This window comes from Orycteropus afer, unplaced genomic scaffold (assembly GCF_000298275.1).
Source record: "Orycteropus afer afer isolate SDZICR_OR568_19922 unplaced genomic scaffold, OryAfe1.0 scaffold00010, whole genome shotgun sequence".
Lineage (NCBI taxonomy): Eukaryota > Metazoa > Chordata > Mammalia > Tubulidentata > Orycteropodidae > Orycteropus > Orycteropus afer.
Genome location: NW_006921597.1, coordinates 3,541,478 through 3,542,080, shown reverse-complemented (window position 1 = coordinate 3,542,080; position 603 = coordinate 3,541,478). Strand labels below are relative to the sequence as shown.

The 603-nt window shown below is 52.9% G+C and overlaps 1 protein-coding gene across 1 annotated transcript in view; it reads left to right on the top strand.

Moving 5' to 3' along the window:
• Positions 1 to 603, top strand: part of PHGDH (phosphoglycerate dehydrogenase) — a 48,777-nt gene that overhangs the window by 13,518 nt on the left and 34,656 nt on the right. The window contains exon 2 of the mRNA XM_007948497.2: positions 153 to 304. Coding sequence (XP_007946688.1) covers positions 153 to 304 — 152 coding nt within the window. The remainder of the gene's footprint in view (positions 1 to 152; positions 305 to 603) is intronic.

Here is a 603-nt window from a genome sequence, read left to right as displayed (position 1 = left end):
TTTCGTTCTGCTGTGCATGGGATCACTATGAGTCGGAAACGACTCGACGACACTTAACAACAACAACAAACAAGCACCGATGTGCATGCCTGAGGCTTTAGGAGACCTCTCAGACCAACTTTGTGGGCCCTGTGTTTCTCCTTCTGTCTCAGGACTGCGAAGGCCTTATCGTCCGCTCAGCCACCAAGGTGACTGCTGATGTCATCAACGCGGCAGAGAAGCTCCAGGTGGTCGGCAGGGCTGGCACAGGTGTGGACAACGTGGATCTGGAGGCTGCGACAAGGAAGGGTGTCCTTGTCATGAAGTAAGTTGTGGAGGCTAAGGGGTTGGTGTGGGGATTGACTGAAAGGAAGCCAAGTCAGACTTAGAAGGACTGCTGGTGGACACCAGGTCTCGGCCCCTGAGTCCAGATGCTTAGAACTCAGTGGTTCCCACCAGTTTGAAGGAGAGTCTCTTTGTGATCTCAGAAGGGTTTACAGACTCACCCCACAGACACTGTACATCTGCAGCCTGGCTGGGGACTCAGAAGTATATTAGTGAATTTAGCTGCATTCCCTGCTCCAGCTCTGTCCCTCCACCCCCTCTTGTTCTGTTTGTAGTCAG